Below are 18,859 nucleotides of genomic sequence, written 5' to 3'. Positions count from 1 at the left end.
TGCTGAGAGGCGTGACATCACCACCATTCGAACACATATCGGGGAAAAGAATCGTGCCGAGTCACCAACAGTAGGCCGAAACGTTCAAATCAAAACCTGTCTCTCTTCTGTACACAACACAATCACCTCAATTTGGAGAAGGCAGACTGGAAAAATAGCTCTACCCATTTCCCTTCAAATGAAGTAAAACCCACTTTCATATGGTAGAATGGACTGTTCAATAAATTGATGTGGGATGAGGCTTAGACTAGAGGACTGTGTAGGGTAGGGAACAGGTGATGAGGTAGTTTTGCATCTCCTACGGAGTCATCACCATGAAGGCTTGCCAGGCTTCACACATGATTTAAGAGGCTAATCTTGTGATGGTTCCGCTTCTGATTATGTGTCACAACCAAAGTCTCTCCCTGCATATCAATGATTCAAATCACAGAAGCATGACTTCATTTTCATCCTCTCCAATACTGCCATCTGTTGGCCACACAGGTTGGCTTCAGCACCATGTGGCCAAGGATGATGTTGTTGCAAAAATAGACATTAGTCAGCCACAGCATCTTTCATTAGCCGTAGGCTTTGATCTGCATACAGGTTGCTATGGAAATTCCTTTATCAAAAGATTCTATCGCTATGGTAACACAGAATTAGACATTTTGCTAGCAATCAAGCTTTGCTTTTGTACTGTCAACACGACAAAGCCAGATACAGCTGAACAGTCAAAACAACTGTCAACAAACAACCCATCTGTCAGCTGCTTGATTGAACAACGATGGCAGAGTGGAGGGACTATATCAAAGCCACTCTGAAGGAGAAGTTTGTGGAGGACGTAGCCATCGTTGGCCTGTACGACAACAAGGCCGTGTGGGCCTCCAAGCCTGGAGGTGTCCTGGCTGCCATCTGCCCACCGGAGGTGGAGGCTCTGGTGGGCAAAGACAGAGGAAGTCTCCTGCAGGAGGGGGTCAGCGTTGGAGGTCGGAAGATGGCAGTGATACGAGACCATATGACAGGTCCTGAGACAGAGATCCTATTCATTGACATCCGGACCAAAGGCAGCGAGAGCTTGGCTCTCACGGTTGCCCCGACGACCAAGGCTCTGGTGTTTGTGATGGGAAAACGAGGGGTGCATGGCGGCATAGTCAACAAGAAGGTGTGTGACATGGCCAAGTACCTCCGCGAGAGGGGTGTGTGACAATCTCCATCCATATACTGGACCACTGTATCAGCAGGCAGTGGATGGGCTTTCCTGCCTTCAAAATATCTTTCTTTAAAGGTCTGATGCAGCCGTTTCATCTCAATATCAAATAAATTCAGGGGAACAATTAAATACCGTACTTTGATTGATTTCAATTAAAATGGTCAAAAATAATCAAAAATAGATTCTTAGCAAATAGCAATTCCTCAAGCAAGAATTTTGCTAGGAATGTCTGGGAGTGGTCTGAGTGGTGAGGGGGGAATTGAAAACTAGCTGTTATTGGCAGAGAGGTTTGGAACTCTCTTTCTTGTTTCTCTATGAACTAATTTACTGCCCGGCGATGTCACCAGGCAGGCCAAAACTACATCCCAACAAAACAGGCTGAAATTCCAGGTGGTATTTTCATGCAGCTGTTACATTAAAATGGCATTATGATAATTTGATCAATTTCAAAGTATTACTCCAACCTCATAGTGTGGAAATACAGTTGAAGTCGGAAGTTTACATACATTTAGGTTGGAGTCATTAAAACTTGTTTTTCATCTACTTTCTGCATGACACAAGTAATTTTTCCAAACAATTGTTTAACAGACAGATTATTTCACTTATAATTCACTGTATCGCAATGCCAGTCGGTCAGAAGTTTACATACACTAAGTTGACTGTGCCTTTAAACAGCTTGGAAAATCCCAGAAAATTATGTCATGGCTTTAGAAGCTTCTGATAGGCTAATCGACATCATTTGAGTCAATTGGAGGTGTACCTCTGGATGTATTTCAAGGCCTACATTCAAACTTAGTGCCTCTGCTTGACATCATGGGGAAATCAAAAGAAATCAGCCAAGACCCCAGAAAAAATATTGTAGACCTCCACAAGTCTGGTTCATCCTTGGGAGCAATTTCCAAGTGCCTGAAGGTACCACGTTAATCTGTACAAACAATAGTATGCAAGTATACACACCATGGGACCACGCAGACATCATACCGCTCAGGAAGGAGACGTGTTCTGTCTCCTAGAGATGAATGTTCTTTGGTGCGAAAAGGGCAAATCAATCCCAGAACAATAGCAAAGGACCTTGTGAAGATGCTGGAGGAAACAGGTAGAAAAGTATCTGTATCCACAGTAAAACGAGTCCTATATCGACATAACCTGAAAGGGCGCTCAGCAAGGAAGAAGCCAACGCTCCAAAACCTCCATAAAAAATCCAGACTATGGTTTTCAACTGCACTTGGGGACAAATATCATACTTTTTGGAGAAATGTCCTCTGGTCTGATGAAACAAAAATGTAACTGTTTGGCCTTAATGACCATCGTTATGTTTGGAGGAAAAAGGGGGAGGCTTGCAAGCCGAAGAACGCCATCCCCACCGTGAAGCATGGGGGTGGCAGCATCATGTTGTGGGGGTGCTTTGCTGCAGGACTGATGCACTTCACAAAATAGATGGCATCATGAGGCAGGAAAATTATGTTGATATATTGAAGCAAAATCTCAAGACATCAGTCAGGAGGTTAAAGCTTGGTCGTAAATGGGTCTTCCAAATGGACAATGACCCCAAGCATACTTCCAAAGTTGTGGCAAAATGGCTTAAGGACAACAAAGTCAAGGTATTGGAGTGGCCGTCACAAAGCCCTGACCTCAATTCCTATAGAAATTTTGTGAGCAGAAATGAAAAAGTGTGTGTGAGCAAGGAGGCCTACAAACCTGACTCAGTTACACCATCTCTGTCAGGAGGAATGGACCAACATTTACCCAACTTATTGTGGGAAGCTTGTGGAAGGCTACCGGAAACGTTTGACCAAAGTTAAACAATTGAAAGGCAATGCTACCAAATACTAATTGAGTGTATGTAAACTTCTGACCCTCTGGGAATGTGATTTAAGAAATAAATAATTCTCTCAATTATTATTCTGACATTTTTCACATTCTTAAAATAAAGAATGCGAACTGACTTAAGACAGGGAATGTTTACTTGGATTAAATGTCAGGAATTGTGAAAAACTTAGTTTAAATGTATTTGGCTAAGATGTATGTAAACTTCTGACTTGAACTGGGCGGGCGGCAAGGTAGCCTTATGGTTGGCGCGTTGGACTAGTAACCAAAAAGTTGCATGTTCAAATCCCCGAGTTGACAAAGTACAAATCTGTCGTTCTGTCCCTGAACAGGCAGTTAAACCCACTGTTCCTAGGCCGTCATTGAAAATAAGAATTTGTTCTTAACTGACTTGCCTGGTTAAATAAAGGTACAATATATATATATTAGATGTAGGAAAATCATGTTTTTGACTGCACTGGGCCTTTAAAAACTCTGAGGTGTTCCATGAGCAGGAGTGATTGAATATGATTTTGATGCTTATACTTGACCAAGGGTTTGAAACCAAATAGACTGAGAAGCAAATATGACTAACGCTTTTAATGTAAAAAAAAAAAAAATCTCAAAATCTCAAAACACAAATACTTGTACATTACACACATACTTTACACATACGCTACTCTGGTGTTTACCGAACTGACTGACTGACTCAAACAAAATTATTACATCTTAATGTCAATATGTGTAATATTATAAATAGGAAAACACAGACTCTCCAAGTGAAGCTTCCAGACATGGGATAAAACAGAAATTACAGGATATGGACATAATGCTAATTTAAGTACATTTGATCATTTTATTACAGCATATTCACATAGGGCATATTTGTAAATATATATAAAAAACTTTCCTTAAAATTCTAGGGCCAGTATTCTTCTTTCATTGGAGCACCATTTAAAATAATATCTCACACACACACATTGCAGTAATAAAATAACCAGACAGTGTAAAAATACAATATTTGGGTATGTTTCTCTCTGGTGAAAATGAGGATTGATACAGTAGGGCTGGTAGTTTATTTCTTCTTATTTACAATGTTGTTGCAAATCCAGTTCATGCCATCCTGTGGTGATCGAAAACAGAGCAGAGTGAGGAGGAAAATATGGTTACATTCAAATCTCATCAGCAGGGACATTTTGGTACATGTTCAGGTGTTTTCGGTCATTCTGATTAGTGCTACACAAACCTTCAGGAAGAATATACTGATTTCCTGATTCTAACTGATATGCACCTCAACCAGTCAATCATTTGGTCTAATTCCAGTTTAACAGTACTGACCTGTACTCCCTCCCCTGACACTGCTGAGCAGGCTTGGATCTGCCACTGGCGGTCCCGGTACGTGTGCAGGTTGAGTCCCTCAGCGATCTCACTGGCGGGTGAGGCCGTGGCCAGGTCCTGCTTATTGGCAAAGATGAGCACTGGCACACCCTTTAAGTTCTCCTCATCGATCAGCTCTTCCAGCTCCTAAAGAGAGAGCGAGAGAGAGAGAGACAGCAAGAGAGAGAGACAGCAAGAGAGAGAGAGAGAGCAAGAAAGAGAAATCAACGCACAGATACAGATCAGTGACAACTATGTAATTAGACATAATCAGACAATGAAATGGGTCTGTAATCAACGAGATAAGGCTGTGAATGTAATCACATCAGCTAGATAGCTATTACATACAGCTATTACAGACAGCTATTAGAGACAGCTATTACAGCTATGAGGTGTGCCATGCTTACCAGTCCCGTCTCCTCAAACCGCTTCTTGTCTGCACTGTCTATGACATAGATCTGGAAGTCGAAAATAATGAACTATAAACATCTAAAAGAGCCAGGAGACATATAGTGATCAAAAGTATCATTTCGCCATAGCCATGACATATTTACTACATGCAATATCATCCTCTAGACCCACAGCATTCATGTCATGGGACTGTTGCGCATAGCGGTTCTCCTTGCCTTAATGAGCTACCATTGATCACAACATGAGGATCACGAGACAGAATGCAGTAGATCTGAAGGACCCTGTTAGAGGTGCTCACCAGTAAGTCTGTGTTCTCAAGGTATTTCTTCCAGAAGGGACGGATCTTCCTCTGTCCTCCGATATCCCATACGTTCAGCTTCATGCCATGTGAGGCCACACTCTTAATGTTAAAGCCCTTGTGTCAAACACAAACCACGGGTTAGTACTGTATGACAGGGCATTTCATTAGAGAGCTGTTGTTGAGGACCTCTACCCAGCTAGCAGCTAAAATGATGAAATAAAGTCAAGTCAAGCCCACCATTCATCACTGTGATCTCAACCAAAAAAATCTGTCAGAACAACAGGGAATGAACGAGACTTAAGACTTAAGACGGTTAAACATAGACCTGTGAACAAAGGACAACCACAACAACAACTTTGCTCAACCAGGGTTGTGCTTTTCATGTCTAAGAGGAAGTGTTGTCCTGACATGGGCCACAGCCTTTTTCAGAACACTGCCTCTATCTGGCTCAGCAGTGAGAGGTTGTGTAACAACATGATCCCTCAGTAGAGACATGCCTCAGCCTCATGCTACCAGCATGCTACCTGCTGAGCCAATCCTTTCCATCCTGCTTTCTCACTGAAGTCCACCCTGCTTTTTCACCTTTCCTCTACGTTATTCCCAACCCTGGTCCCAGAGGCCACGGCTACATTGGAGTCATTCTCCTTTGTCTGTGCCGGGGTGATGTGATGTTTTGTTACATCACCTGAGTGTTGATGGTACATTTACATCACATTTGAGTAATTTAGCAGACACTTTTATCCAGAGTGACTTACAGGTAGTATATTTATCTTAAGATAGCTAGGTGAGACAACCAAATATCACAGTCATGGTGTAAGTGCATTTCTTCTCAATAAAGCTGCTATCAGCAAAATCAGTGGTGGTAGGAAAGGACAAGTGCAAGTGTGGAGTAATGCTATAGCTGTGTATATGCGTGAATGTGATGGTGTCTTACATGCTGTGAGAGTAAGAGAGAGCAAGAGAGAGAGGGAGAGAGAGGGGGGGAGAGTGTGTATCGGTGTGTGTACGCGTTTTACTATACTTGTGAGTACAAGTCTTCACAAGAAAAGTTTTGCTGGTCCTCACCTGTAAAAACGCTATTTCATGCTTAGCGGTTAGGATTAGGGTTAGGGTTTAGGGTTAGGTTTAGAATTAGGGTTATAGTTAGGGTTAGGTTTAGGGTTAGGGGTTAAGGTTAGGTTTAGGGAAAATAGGATTTTGAATGGGAATCAATTGTTGGTCCCCAGAAAGTCCTCACAAGTATAGTAAGACATAGTTGTGTGTGTGTGTGTGTGTGTGTGTGTGTGTGTGTGTGTGTGTGTGTGTGTGTGTGTGTGTGTGTGTGTGTGTGTGTGTGTGTGTGTGTGTGTGTGTGTGTGTGTGCATTGTATGTCTGTGTGTACGTCCGTGTGTGATACCTTCTGACCTGTGTGGGTGTGATAGTGTTGATGTCTTCTGAGGCGAGGCTCTTCAGTAGGGTGGTCTTGCCTGCATTATCCAGACCCAGTAGAACTATCCTCAGCTCCACACTCTCTGTGGTCCCTTTCAACTTCTGAAGGACCGAGAGCAAGCCCTGAGGAAGACATAGTACAATTCAGTAAAATTCAGTTCATTTTATTACTACTTGACACCGTAGTTCATTTACCATAACATAACAATCCCAACACACTTGACTATGGAAAAGTTACAATTTATTATAATGTGATCATATCAATTTCAAGGTGTTGAATGAAATGTATGCCTGCATCCATTTATCCATCCATCCGATTTGCAGCTGATGACAAAATAAAACTCAGGTTTTGTATATTCTGTTTGCATGATAGGCCCTAGTAGCCCCCTTTCTAGTGGCCACAAGTAGAGCATGCTCCACATCATTTACATAATCATCAGAGGGAAAAAAACGGAAGTACACGGATGGAGGGATTTTTAAATTATTGAACCTTTATTTAACTAGGCAAGTCAGTTAAGAACAAATTCTTATTTACAATGATGGCCTACCCCGGCCAAACCCGGACGACGCTGGGCCAATTGTGCGCCGCCCTATCCCAATCACGGCCAGATGTGATACAGCCTGGAATCAAACCAGGGACTGTAGTGACGCCTCTTGCACTGAGATGCAATGCCTTAGACCACTGCGCCACCCGGGAATGACTGGCAACATTTCCATTCAGATAATTTCCATTCACTTAATGACATTCTGTGTGGTTTATGAGACAATCTACAGAAACCAAATTGCATTTTTCCCCCCCAGTAGGGTTCAGTACAACAAACACCTGGTTATGACACACACTGTATGTTTAGAACCTAAGTAAGCCCCTGACCTAAGAAATGAGGGCATGTTGTCAAAGCCTTGTCTCTTTGAAACAGTTGACTTACAGCACGATGACTCCCTTTCTCGCCCTCCCTTTCAATCTATCCCTCTTGCTCGCTCTCACAGTGTCTCTCTCTCTCTCTCTCTCTCTCTCTTCCTCTCTTTCCCTATCGCTCCTGTGTAAGCTTTAATCTGCCACTTCATTTAGAAAAGCAGTAGTGTTTATTTTGGCCCCATTAATGTAATAGCCTACTGACTAATATAATAAGATTAATGCATGTTGCACAAACAGACTCTCTGACTACTGAAAGGAATACCACAAACATACTCTCTGACTACTGAAAAGAATACCACAAACACACTCTCTGACTACTGAAAAGAATACCACAAACAGACTCTCTGACTACTGAAAAGAATACCACAAACACACTCTCTGACTACTGAAAGGAATACCACAAACATACTCTCTGAGTACTGAAAGGAATACCACAAACATACTCTCTGACTACTGAAAGGAATACCACAAACATACTCTCTGACTACTGAAAGTAATACCACAAACATACTCTCTGACTACTGAAAGGAATACCACAAACATACTCTCTGACTACTGAAAGGAATACCACAAACATACTCTCTGACTACTGAAAGGAATACCACAAACATACTCTCTGACTACTGAAAGGAATACCACAAACATACTCTCTGACTACTGAAAGGAATACCACAAACATATTCTCTGACTACTGAAAAGAATACCACAAACAGACTCTCTGACTACTGAAAGGAATACCACAAACATATTCTCTGACTACTGAAAAGAATACCACAAACAGACTCTCTGACTACTGAAAAGAATACCACAAACATACTCTCTGACTACTGAAAGGAATACCACAAACAGACTCTCTGACTACTGAAAAGAATACCACAAACATACTCTCTGACTACTGAAAAGAATACCACAAACAGACTCTCTGACTACTGAAAAGAATAGCACAACCAGACTCTCTGACTACTGAAAGGAATACCACAACCAGACTCTCTGACTACTGAAAAGAATACCACAAACAGACTCTCTGACTACTGAAAAGAATACCACAAACAGACTCTCTGACTACTGAAAAGAATACCACAAACACACTCTCTGACTACTGAAAAGAATACCACAAACAGACTCTCTGACTACTGAAAAGAATACCACAAACACACAGGTATATAAAAATAAAATAAAAACATACCCAACAAGGACAACCACACACATAGAACATTCACCAACATTGCCAGTAAGAGACTCTTTCCTGACAATGAGCACTTTTGCTTGTCACATTACATATACAATGAAATGTACAATTAAGGCCAGATCCACTTATTCAACCAGTGACATTTTTTTACCAACCAGAGCCCAATTTGTTGAGTTATACATACAGATGAGACAGAACATTCATTACAAAATAAATTGCTAACACTCTTGTGGAGCTCACTCATATCAAGAGAACACTCCAATTATTTCCCGTCGGTCACACAAACACACGACGAGCCATTAGAAGCCTCCATATTAGGCCACATACCTTTGTAGCTTCTCCCATGGTGGTGTGTGTTGTGTGGTGTAGCCGATAGGCTGCAGCTACATTCTCTGCTAAACCCAACAGGTACGCCAACTGCTATCCAGGATAGGTCACCTGTTAGTTAGGGTGACAACAAGGCACCTGCTTTTGCCTCTTCCTCTTAAAAAACCCTGGTGTGTGTAAGACTAAGTGTGTCTGTGACGGTCGGCGAGTTGTCTCCCTACATTAGCTTGCTCAGCACTGTTGGGTCGGCGAAGAAGAAAAGTCAAAGAGGGGGAGGGGGGTTTGGGACTAGGATTAGGAGACCAGAATTAGCCCTCGTCTCCTGTCCACAGTCACCCTCAACCCCCTCTCCCTCCCTCCCTCCGTCCATCCCTCCATCCCCACTTGGAGCTTTACTTGGATTATCTCTGAGCCACCTGCTAGTGAGGAAACTGAAGAAACAGCCTAACTGACACTCCACCACACACACGCACGCACGCACGCACGCACGCACACACACACACACACGCACACACACACACACACACACACACACACACACACACACACACACACACACACACACACACACACACACACACACACACGCACACGCACACACACGCGTGCACACACACGCACACACACGCGCACACACACACACACACACACGCACACACACGGGCACACACACGCGCACACACACACACACACACCAAATTAGGCCTGGCTACCATATGGTACTGCAAACACATACCCACTGTTCTCTCTTCCCGCGCACAAACACATACAGTATTCACACTCACACCAAAACCCATATAAATAAAGAGAGCACACACAGTGTCCCTATATGCAGGCAGTAGGATTACATGCAATAGGCCCGAGAGAGGATTACAGCATTTCCTGGTGCTTTTACTCCACTGAATGGAGACGCTGTGCAGTAGGAGTGGCTAATCTGGTTGCTAAGAGCCCGTCGCTTGGTTACACAAGCGGCCAGGCCTCTTACACACACATACACACACACGCACACGCACACACGCACTGAGTTAGGAAACTCTGATAGTCATATTTTCAAATCTTTACTTGTTTATTAAATTAAATGCAATTTCTCACAAGTGATGGAACAAACACACATATTAGAAAGAGTTGTGGAGGGTGAAAATAATCTAGTCTGGAATTAAATACATTTACAAGAACATAAAAACCTAATTTTGTATCTATTTTACCATTTTAATTTAAAGTAGTCACAGTAAGGTACTTAATTGTTACTCAGAAATGATTTGATATTGAGATAAAAACGTCTGCATTGGACCTTTAAATTGCAACAAATAGAGCAAGAAACCGTTAGACACGTGTGTATCTTTCTCCATTTACAGTGAATCAGGTTTTTATATGCTTTTAAAAAGCCCTTCCCGTTTTAACGGGAATACATGGATGCCCGGGAAAGGCTTGCAATTTTCTCAGGAAGAAAATGGCTAGGTTTTTGGGAAAAAGTAAACCCTACTCTGTTGTGGTGGTGGTGTTCCGTAGGTTCTGAGTATTATGCTGCATCCTGGTCTTGGTCTTCGCTGTAGAGAGAAAGAGAGAGAGAGAGTTGGAGAGAGAGCGAAAGAGCTTTCGTCACATGCAAAGTTACACATTTACGGTTGTTTTATTCATTGTTTCTCTTGTTGTGAATGACTCACCAAAGTCCTTCTTCAGCATGATCTTGTTGCCCATGCCCAGGGACAGGACCAGCACCACAGCAGACACACCACAGATCACAATGATCACCACTGTCAGGTCTGACAGACAGAGGGAAAGCACAGAGGGACAGACAGAGCGACAGCCCAGTGGGAGACAGAGGAAGTAACACAGGGTGTTATTGCAATTCAGGAATTCTATTGAACACGATTTTTTTTGTAACTGTCACACCAGGCTCATTTAGTGAGTAGTAACTAAAAATAAATACCTTGACATCGACTGATCCATTTATGATCTGTTTTGCTAGCACAGACTGGAATATGTTCCAGGATTCCTCCAATGGCATTGAGGAAGGACTACACCACATCTGTCATTGGCTTCATCAATAAGTTTACTGATGACGTTGTCCCCACAGTGACCGTACGTACATACCCCAACCAGAAGCCATGGATTACAAGAAACATCTGCACTGAGCTAAAGGCTAGAGCTGCCGCTTCAAGGAGCGGGACTTTAACCCGGAAGCTTATAAGAAATCTCGCTATGCCATCCGACGAACCATCAAACAGGAAAAGCGCCAATACAGGACTAAGATCGAGACGTACTACACCGACTCTGAGGCTCATCAAATGTGGCAGGGCCTGCAAACCATTACAGAGTACAAAGGGAAGCACAGCCGAGGGCTGCCCAGTGACACAAGCCAACCGGATGAGCAAAACAAATTCAATGCTCGCTTCGAGGAAAATAACACTGAAACATGCATGAGAGCACCAGCTGTACCGGAAGACTGTGTGATTACCCTCTCTGCAGCCGATGTGAGTAAGACCTTTAGACAGGTCAACATTCACCAAGCTGCAGGGTCAGACGGATTACCAGGACGTGTACTGCTAGCATGTGCTGTCCAACCAGCAAGTGTCTTCACTGACATTTTCCACCTCTCTCTGTCCGTATCTGTAATACCAAAATGTTTTAACTTCACTAGGGTAGGGGGCACTATTTTCACTTCCGGATGAATAGTGTGCCCTAAGTAAACTGCCTGCTACTCAGGCCCAGAAGCTAGGATATGCATATAATAGATTTGGATAGAAAACACTCTAAAGTTTCAAAAACTGTTAAAATAATGTCTGTGAGTATAACAGAACTGATTTGGCAGGCGGAAACCTGAGAAAAATCCATCCAGGAAGTGGGATTTTTCTATGTTTGTAGTTTTGAATGCCATTACAGTATCTGTTGACTTAGGACTCAAATTGCACTTCTTATGGCTTCCACTAGATGTCAACAGTTTCAGGCTTGTATTCTTAAAAATGAGAGAGTAAGACCACTCTGAATGAGTGGACCCTACAGTGTCCCAGAGGTTTTTAATGCGCTCGACCGAGAGCACACCTTTCTTGTTTACCTTTTATATTGACGACGTTATTGTCCGGTTGAAATATTATCAATTAACTAGGCTAAAAACAACATGATGATTGATTATAAACATGGTTTGACATGTTTCTACCAACTTTACGGATGCTATTTGATTTTCCGTCTGCCTGTTGTGACTGTGTTTGAGCCTGTGGATTACTGAACAAAACGAGTGAACAAAACTGAGTTTTTTTGGATATAAACAGGGACTTTATCCAACAAAAAGAAACATTTATTGAGTAAATGGGAGTCTTGCGAGTGCAACCATATGAAGATCATCAAAGGTAAGTGATTAATTTTATTGCTATTTCTGACTTGTGAAACTCCTCTACTTGGCTGGTAACTGTTTGTAATGATTTGTCTGCTGGGCGCTGTTCTCAGATAATCGCATGGTATGCTTCCGCCGTAAAGCCTTTTTGAAATCTGACACTGTGGTTGGATTAACAAGAAGTTAATTTTTAAACCGGTGTATAACACTTGTATGTTTTATTAATTTTTATAATGACTATTTCTGTTTTTGAATTTGGCGCTCTGCAATTTCCCTGGATGTTGGCCAGGTGGGACGCTAGGTTTTAAGCAGACCACCATAGTGCAGTGCCTGTGCCCAAGAACTCTAAGGTAACCTGAATAAATGACTACCGACCCGAAGCACTCACATCTGTAGTCAGGAAGTGCTTTGAAAGGCTGGTCATGGCTAACATCAGCACCATCATCCCAGAAACCCTAGACCCACTCCAATTTGAATGCTCAGCCCCCTCCTGTACTCCCTGTTCACTAATGACTGCACGGCCAGGCATGACTCCAACACCATCATTACATTTGCTGATAACACAACAGTGGTAGGCCTGATCACCGACAACAATAAGACAGCCTATAGGGAGGAGGTCAGAGACCTAGTCGTGTGATGTCAGGACAACAACCGCTCCCTCAATGTGATCAAGACAAAGGAGATGATTGTGGACGAGAGGAAAAAGAGGACCGAGCACGCCCCTATTCTCATCAATGGGGCTGCAGCGGAGCAGGTTGAGAGATTCAAGTTCCTTGGTGTCCACATCACCAACAAACTAATATGGTCCAAGCACACCATGACAGTCATGAAGAGAGCACAACAAAACCTATTCCCCGTCAGGAGACTGAAAAGATTTGGTATGGGTCCTCAGATCTTCAAAATGTTCTACAGCTGCACCATCGAGAGCATGGTTGCACCATTGCCTGGTATGGCAACTGCTCGGCCTCTGACCACAAGGCACTACAGAGGGTAGTGCAAATGGCCCTGTACATCACTGGGGCCAAGCTTCCTGCCATCCGGGACCTCTATACCAGGCAGTGTCAGAGGAAGGCCCTACAAATTGTCAAAGCCTCCAGGCACCCTAGTCATAGACTGTTCTCTCTGCTAACACATGGCAAGCGGTACCGGAGCTCCAAGTCTAGGTCTAAACAGCTTCTACCCCCCAGGCCATAAGACTCCTGAACATCTAGTCAAATGGCTACCCAAACTATTTGCATTGCCCCCCTCCCTCTCCACACCACTGTCACTCTCTTTCATCTATGCATAGTCACTTTAATTAACTCAACTAACCGGTGCCTCCGCACATTGACTCTGTACCGGCACCCCCCTGTATATATTGTTATTTTTTATTGCTGCTCTTTAATTACTTGTTACTTTTATCTGTTATTCTTATCTGTATTTTTTGAAACTACAATGTTGGTTAGGGGCTCGTAAGTTAGCATTTCACTGTAAGGTCTACTACACCTGTTGTATTCGGCGCATGTGACTATACAATTAGATTTGATTTGATTATGAGTAGAAACAGACTTTTCAAGTCACAAATATGACTGGCGCGTGTGTCTACCTTTAAATTCAAGTTCTTCTGGATCTGAGGTGAAGTTGCCACAGGGACTCTGGATGGTGCAGGTGTATATCCCCTCGGCAGGGGTATCTATGCCTATCCTCTCCAAGGTCACCGTGCTATTGTTCTCACCCTCCAGGGGAAGCCCATCCTTCAGCCAGACAAACACCAGCAGGTCATGATCTCTCACCGGTAGGTCGTGGGCACACTCCATTGTGAGGTCATCACCCTCCTCCACTTCAAATCCATTACTGGTGTTCAGAAACACTTCAAAATCTGTTGAATCGAAGAGTGGTTAATGAGGGGTTAAAAAGAGTTGTACAAAATACATATATTGTTTGTCATAGATAGAGGAGCCAGAGTTTTGTGATTTTTTGTTTGTTTGTCACATTCCACTAGGTCACTTTCTGTACAATACCTTTTATGCAATTCTCTACATCTGAAAGAGGAAGGAGAGAATATCAGAGAGAAACAAATTAGGACAGCACAGAGTCCCTGTCTCTGGTTATCTCAGAGACATTTTTGTCAGAGAGAGACAGATATATACAGTACCGGTCAAAAGTTTAGACACACCTGCTCATTCCAGGGTTGATCTTTATTTTGACGATTTCCTACATTGTAGAATAACAGTGAAGACATCAGAACTATGACATAACACACATGGAATCATGTAGTAACCAAAAAAGTTTTAAATAAATCAAAACATATTTAATATTTCAGATTCTTCAAAGTAGCCACCCTTTGCCTTCATGACTGCTTTGCACACTCTTGGCATTCTCTCAACCAGCTTCATGAGGTAGTCACCTGGAATGCGTTTCAATTAACTTCTTCGAGATAGTGGGCGCTCTTTTTTCTTTGGATAAAAAACGTTCCCGTATTAAACAAGATATTTTGTCACGAAAAGATGCTCGACTATGCATGTAATTGACAGCTTTGGAAAGAAAAAACTCAGACGTTTCCAAAACTGCAAAGATATTATCTGTGAGTGCCCCAGAACTAATGCTACAGGCGAAACCAAAATTAAATTTCATACAGGAAATGGTCCAGATTTTGAATGCGCTGTGTTCCAATGTTTCCTTATATGGCTGTGAATGCGCCAGGAATGAGCCTGCACTTTCTGTCGTTTCCCCAAGGTGTCTGCAGCATTGTGACGTATTTGTAGGCAATATCATTAGAAGATTGTCCATAAGAGATGACATTTACCAGGTGTCCGCCCGGTGTCCTCCGTCGAAATTATTGCGTAATCTCCAGCTCCATGCGCGTTTCCATTTTCTTCAGAGGAGAAAGTCAACTGCCACGACTGATTTATCATCGATAGATATGTGAAAAACACCTTGAGGATTGATTCTAAACAACGTTTGCCATGTTTCTTTCGATATTATGGAGTTAATCTAGAAAAAAGTTTGCGTTGTATTGACTTATTTTTCTGTTTTTTTTCTTACCCAAACGTGATGAACAAAACGGAGCGATTTGTCCTACACAAATAATATTTTTGGAAAAACTGAACATTTGCTATCTAACTGAGAGTCTCCTCATTGAAAACATCTGAAGTTCTTCAAAGGTAAATTATTTTATTTGAATGCTTTTCTTGTTTTTGTGAAAATGTTGCATGCTGAATGCTAGGCTTAATGCTATGCTAGCTATCAATACTCTTACACAAATGCTTGTTTAGCTATGGTTCAAAAGCATATTTTGAAAATCTGAGATGACAGTGTTGTTAAAGGGTGTGCCTAGTTAAAAGTTCATTTGTGGAATTTATTTCTTTCTTAATGCATTTGAGCCAATCAGTTGTGCTGTGACAAGGTAGTGGTGGTATACAGAAGATATCCCTATTTGGTAAAAGACCAAATCCATATTATGGTAAGAACAGCTCAAATAAACAAAGAGAAATGACAGTCCATCATTCTTTTAAAACATGAAGGTCAGTCAATGTTGAAAATTTGAAGAACTTTGAAAGTTTCTTCAAGTGCAGTCACAAAAACCATCAAGTGTTATGATGAAATTGGTTCTCATGAGGACCGGTACAAGAAAGGAAAACCCAGAGTTACCTCTGCTTCAGAGGATAAGTTCATTAGAGTTACCAGCCTCAGAAATTGCAGACCAAATAAATGCTTCATAAAATTCAAGTAACAGACACATCGCAACATCATCTGTTCAGAAGAGACTGCGGGAATCAGGCCTTCGTGGTCACATTGATGCAAAGAAAACTCTACTAAAGGACACCAATAAACACGAGCAATGGACATTAGACCGGTGGAAATCTGTCCTTTGGTCTGATGAGTCCAAATTTGAGATTTTTGGTTCCAACCGCTGTGTATTTGTGAGACGCAGAGTAGATGAACGGATGATCTCCACAGGTGTGGATTCCACCGTGAAGCATGGAGGAGGTGCAATGGTGGGGGGTGCTTTGCTGTTGACACTGTCTGTGATTTATTTAGAATTCAAGACACACTTAATAACAGCATTCTGCAGTGATACACCATCCCATCTGGTTTGCGCTTAGAGGGACTATGATTTGTTTTTCAACAGGACAATGACCCAACACACCTCCAGGCTGTAAGCAAGAAGTGATGGAGTGCTGCATCAGATGACCTGGCCTCCACAATCACCTGACCTCAACCCAATTTAGATGGTTTGGGATGAGTTGGACTGCAGAGTGAAGGAAAAGCAGACAACAAGTGCTCAGCATATGTGGCAACTCCTTCAAGACTGTTGGAAAAGCATTCCTCATGAAGCTGGTTGAGAGAATGCCAACAGTGTGCAAAGCTGTCATCAAGGCAAAGGGTGGCTACTTTGAAGAATCTAAAATATATTTTGATTTGTTTAATAGTTTTTTGGATACGACATGATTCCATGTGTGTTATTTCATAGTTTTGATGTCTACACTATTATTCTACAATGCAGAAAATAGTAAAAAAAATAAAGAAAAACCCTTGAATGAGTAGGTGTGTCCAAACCTTTGACTGTTACTGCCACGATCATTTAAAGATTGGTTGGACCAAGGTGCAGTGTGGTAGGCGTACATTTTACTTTTATTAAAATGACTTCAAAAAACAACAAAATTTAAAAACGAATGTAACTCTACATGCAGTGCAGAAAGAAATTACACATCCCACAATCAAAGGTGGGAAAAAGGGCTGCCAAAGTATGATCCCCAATCAGAGACAACTATAAACAGCTGCCTCTGATTGGGAACCATACTAGGCCAATAAAGAAATAGAAACATAGATTTTTCCACCCAAGTCACACCCTGACCTAACCAAATAGAGAATGAAAAAGTCTCTCTAAGGTCAGGGCGTGACAGGTACTGTGTACATTCGTATTTAATTAACATTTCTACAACCACCGTATCACAATGGAGAACTCAACTATGTATTGGAGGTAGTGAGTACACTGACTGATATGAAATTAATACTGACCAGTGGTATTGAGACATTGGGTAGTGTTAGAGCACAGGTGTTCACAGGTGGCTGAGGGAGAGTTAGAAAAAATGTATATTTTCAGAGCAGCCATAGTTAGAGTTTGTCGGAGTTTCAAGAAAGATCAAGTTAACACAGGAGCTAGAATACTATAATGGTCTGATTTGAAATATAAAATGTCAGGGTAATATGTAAAGTGAAGGGTTTACCCTCATCTGCTTTGTGATTCCCAGACACTTCAGGTGAGGGGATTATGGCACACCTCAGACACTCCAAAGGAACACAGGTAGAACGGACACTGCCTTCAGTGAGAGAGAGAGAGCGAGGTGAGAGAGATAGAGAGAGAATAGTGAGGCGGATAGAGGGAAAGGGAGAGGGAGTGTGGAGGGCGAGGAGGGAAAGAGGGATGGAAGATTGAGAGCCAGGATAAAGGGAAAGAGAGAGAGGTATACATAGAGCATTTGATATGGGGAGGAAGAAGAATCCATAATACTCACAAGGTAATAACAAACAACTTTATTTTAAAAAAAAATTGGTAACAGGATTGTTCCTTACTGATCATGAGAAGGCAAGCAAGCGAATAGAGGCCTGTCCCTGTCATCGTTTTCATAGGTACCATCTGACAGAGACAGGAGACGTCATTCAGTTTCTATTAATCGAAAGAGTTAATCAAAATAGAAATGGGTTCAAATGTAAATTAAACCTAAAAACAATATTTCCTTCAGGGCATTTTCAATAATGTCAAAACCTAGAAAACTTTACACAAAGAATTGAATAACATTTGTTTAACCTGTTGACAGTATAATTAAATACATTAGCCTATAACATTACATTATTGAAATGAATAAAGTATTTTACCTCTTGTGCTGAGTCTCTCTGGTCATGCACTGAGTTCCATTGGCGAGGAGTGAGTGACCGTCTTTACTTAGCCTAACATACAGAATTACTGTTTGTTTCTGGAGAAGACCATCTACAATGGGACTGATAATCAATGCAAATCACCTCATCACCCACAGTTCCTAGACAGTAACACAAGACTGTGTTTGCGCCCTACTTGGTGCCTGGAGTTTGTTGTTGGATTGGTGCACTAAGACCGTCCTTGGTGCTATTGGACTATTTAACAGGATTCAGAACACAATTAGTAAGTAATTAGTCATTAACCAAGGCACGAGCCTTGGAGTGTGCAAGCTGGAACGGCTCACAGGAACAGGAGCCTATCTCCTGTTTCTGTAGCATGAGGCAGCTTGATGGACCCCCTTGACGCTAATGTATCACAGAGCCTTAAACCCAATCTCCTCAATGCTGTGTGCCAAGCAGAGCCGCATTGGGTCCCATCTTTGGTATGACTCAGCAGGGCATCGAACTCCCAACCTTCCAATATCCGGGTGGACACTCAAACCACAAGGCAACTGAGTTGGTCCAAACACAATGCCAGTGATCAAATAGTCAAACCTGGACTTGGCTATATAATATTTGCACGCAGGGACTGACTCACAAAAGACTATTGTGTCAATGCACCTGTTATCTGAATGAATTGCAGACATTATAACTGACCCATGCAAATTCTGTGTTGACTTCCAAA

At 42.2% G+C, this 18,859-nt stretch overlaps 3 protein-coding genes across 4 annotated transcripts; 1 reads left to right on the top strand and 2 right to left on the bottom strand.

Annotated features, from left to right (window-relative positions):
• Positions 1-763: 763 nt before the first annotated feature.
• Positions 764-1,230, top strand: LOC118383640 (profilin-3-like). Its single transcript, XM_035770111.1, has one exon. The coding sequence runs from the start codon at positions 764-766 to the stop codon at positions 1,181-1,183; it is 420 nt and encodes a 139-aa protein (XP_035626004.1). The 3' UTR covers positions 1,184-1,230.
• Positions 1,231-3,580: 2,350 nt separating this feature from the next.
• On the bottom strand, positions 3,581-9,273 carry LOC118383630 (ADP-ribosylation factor-like protein 3). Its single transcript, XM_052507740.1, has 6 exons — positions 8,946-9,273; positions 6,490-6,636; positions 5,082-5,198; positions 4,780-4,830; positions 4,334-4,519; positions 3,581-4,118 (listed from the first exon to the last, which is right to left on the bottom strand). Exons 1-6 carry the CDS (start codon positions 8,961-8,963, stop codon positions 4,071-4,073), a joined length of 567 nt encoding a protein of 188 aa, XP_052363700.1. The 5' UTR covers positions 8,964-9,273; the 3' UTR covers positions 3,581-4,070.
• Positions 9,274-10,003: 730 nt separating this feature from the next.
• On the bottom strand, positions 10,004-18,652 carry LOC118375977 (uncharacterized). Of its 2 annotated transcripts, none has more exons than XM_035762635.2 (8): positions 18,136-18,652; positions 17,833-17,926; positions 17,487-17,579; positions 17,278-17,328; positions 14,277-14,297; positions 13,862-14,134; positions 10,610-10,708; positions 10,004-10,492 (listed from the first exon to the last, which is right to left on the bottom strand). In XM_035762635.2, exons 2-8 carry the CDS (start codon positions 17,894-17,896, stop codon positions 10,425-10,427), a joined length of 669 nt encoding a protein of 222 aa, XP_035618528.1. In that variant the 5' UTR covers positions 17,897-17,926; positions 18,136-18,652; the 3' UTR covers positions 10,004-10,424. The 2 variants fall into 2 exon arrangements, with proteins under 2 accessions (XP_035618528.1, XP_035618520.1); XM_035762627.2 differs by having other exon boundaries at positions 17,833-17,896; positions 18,136-18,651.
• Positions 18,653-18,859: the final 207 nt, after the last annotated feature.

Source organism: Oncorhynchus keta, chromosome 4, assembly GCF_023373465.1.
Source record: "Oncorhynchus keta strain PuntledgeMale-10-30-2019 chromosome 4, Oket_V2, whole genome shotgun sequence".
Classification (NCBI taxonomy): domain Eukaryota; kingdom Metazoa; phylum Chordata; class Actinopteri; order Salmoniformes; family Salmonidae; genus Oncorhynchus; species Oncorhynchus keta.
This window is presented reverse-complemented; position numbering and strand designations above follow the sequence as displayed.